Here is a 2,550-nt window from a genome sequence, read left to right on the forward strand (position 1 = left end):
TTTGAATGTAATAAAAACCTAACTGAAAGTGAACTTACACAGGAGTGAAGCTCTTCAGCCTGTTTGTTGACAATATTGAGGAAGTTCCTCACTGTGCTGTCCTCCCATGATGCAGCGCTGTGATCCTCCTCAAACAGGGCAGCCACCTCCTCCAGAATCTGAACACTGAAAGCCAGTTTATCCTCAGCCTGGAAGAAGAAGAAGATCAAACACAGACCACTTTAGAAATGCTTTAATAATAATAAGAGTGGATTTAAAAGACAAAATTAATCTGTCCTAAGGGAAAATTATGTTTTTTTTCTATAAATAGGCAAAAGCTGAGGTTCACTTACTGATGATTTGGACACCTGGTGATACAGGTGATTAGGGAAGGCCACGGTGACCTCCACTTCACTGGTGTTAGTGGCGTTTTTAGCCTGCAACACATTGAATGTTTTAGTCATCAGATGCTCAAGTGAAATAATTCTAAAACTATTTAAATAACGAATCAACTAATATTAAAACATTAAAACACTCACCATGGTATCAAGCAGATTCAGAGTTTCTTCGTTGTGCTGTCTGAATTTATGATCCATCCATCTGCAGCTTAGCGAGGAGCTTTCAGTGGACAGAGCGAGAAACAGGCAAGCAAAGAGAATCCTGTTCATCATTTTTTTAAAGGTATAAACTTCCTTTGTATGAAGCAAACTCGGATGTCTCCCGGTGTTCTGATGGAGCAGACCTGCAGCGCCGCATTTATAGCAGAGCGAAAATATCTCATTTTCTATATACCTGGGAAACCCGCAGGTACAACAAGCTGTAATGTCGTACACGTGGGATTTAAATTTCCGTCTATAAAAAAAATATCCCACACTTAACAATATATCTTAAAGAAGATAAGATATCATGATGTATGAGGGTTTGACCTCATTATGAGGATTCCTGGACATACACATCCATTTGACCACCTAAGAAACATGACGACAAACTCAACTCACGACGGATGATTTAATTTGTAACCAAATCGTGTATAGGCTTACGTTTTGATACTAAACAGGAAACGTGTTACAGGGATATTAATGCTGCTTTGAGGACATTTTCATCTATTATTGTCAAGAAACGGGCATGTGGCAGGCAGACGGTGGACCCACATGCATGAACAGGTGATGAAACAAAAGTGATCAGATCACAGGTCAGATATATGTTAACGATAACGTCATTGCAAGTACTACATGTGCTGGATTGCTTTTCTTGTTTGTTTGTTTTGTTTTGCTGAGGGGGGCTTTTTTCAGTTATTATTATTTCAGACTCATTCAGAATCGGAGCAGATAAATACTCCTGGTTTGCCCTCCACTACCGGTTACATGAGGTTAACACAAATACATCACAACTGATTTACAGCAGAAGTGCAAGCTGTTTAATAATGAAGAAACTGCTAAAAAAGCTAAATGCAGGCCACATGAAATGACGCAATGATGCAATGAACCAAGGTAAATACACCTGCTCATTCATACCTGCGCCCATTCTTCACTCACGTGGCAGCCGCTTTCATTTTCCTCGGTAAAGAGAAAAAAATACCCAAAGTGGAAGCTGTAGTTTACGAGTATCACCTATAGGCGGCGTAGAGTTTCTATTTGGAACAAGTGTCACCTGGCAGTTTGCTGCTTTCTGCCGTGTGATTGGCAGAGGAACTTTGAAAAGGTAGTAGGTGTGTGAGGTGAGGTCAGCGCTCCTCGGTGAGGAAGTTCCAGAGACAATTAACTCACTCTGGTGCGAGTGGGTATGTTGTTCGTGTGACGACACGTTTTAATGGTGTTCAAGCTGTAGATCGACTGCGCACGCGGAAATCGATCAATATTCTGTTGTTGTGATTCCTCTGCAGTTAATTTTTAGTTGTTCTTTTGGTTGATTTGTAATTTCCTTTGGTTAGTCCGTCCAGCCGTAAAGACTGTTATGAATGAAGGGCGGACTAACCTCTCTCGTTGTTATCTTTATCTTTTCGTTTATTAATTTGTGCCACTTCCCTTTTATAAATCCAGACTGCAGGTTACGCATACCGCTGATTCCCAGCTGTGCTGAGACCAGAACTGTTTGCAGTGCGTGCCCAGTGGTAAATTGATTGCAGTGTCTCTAAACTGGGTGTGACGGTAGTGTTATTTGCTCGCACCTTTGGTTTGATAGGTCTCATGTGCAGCTGGAATATTAGTAAAATATGTTTTGAGTCCTGTTTGGGAATGAATGGGAAATGTATGTTTAATTGATGGGATAAATAAATTATACATTTATCTCTTTGACATTTTATTTGACACCTTAGTGCTCTGTTACATATTGTTGTAGACGCCACAGACTTTCTGTTCTCCGTTCACAATCCTGCCCTGCTAAAGACTTTTCATAACACACTCTGCAACTTATATGACCAGTATATTTGGCTTTCAGAACCTGAAAAAACATAAACTTAAATCACTCTATACTCTTTTCTTCTCTCCTGTAATCAACCCTACTTGAAAATGAAAACAAACGTGCGTAAGGAGCGTCACTGACGTTTGGCACACATCCGCTTTCATTTTATTT

The 2,550-nt window shown here is 40.2% G+C and overlaps 1 protein-coding gene across 1 annotated transcript in view; it reads right to left on the reverse strand.

The window, feature by feature from the left end:
- Window positions 1-650, reverse strand: part of LOC106456125 (interferon a3-like) — a 5,637-nt gene extending 4,987 nt beyond the window's left edge. Inside the window, exons 1-3 of the mRNA XM_013908950.1 lie at window positions 519-650; window positions 333-416; window positions 39-188 (exon numbers count right to left, since the gene is read on the reverse strand). Of these exons, the coding sequence (XP_013764404.1) occupies window positions 39-188; window positions 333-416; window positions 519-650 (366 nt within the window). The remainder of the gene's footprint in view (window positions 1-38; window positions 189-332; window positions 417-518) is intronic.
- Window positions 651-2,550: the final 1,900 nt, after the last annotated feature.

This window comes from Pundamilia nyererei, unplaced genomic scaffold (assembly GCF_000239375.1).
Source record: "Pundamilia nyererei isolate P.nyererei 1_Seehausen unplaced genomic scaffold, PunNye1.0 scaffold00017, whole genome shotgun sequence".
NCBI lineage: Eukaryota > Metazoa > Chordata > Actinopteri > Cichliformes > Cichlidae > Pundamilia > Pundamilia nyererei.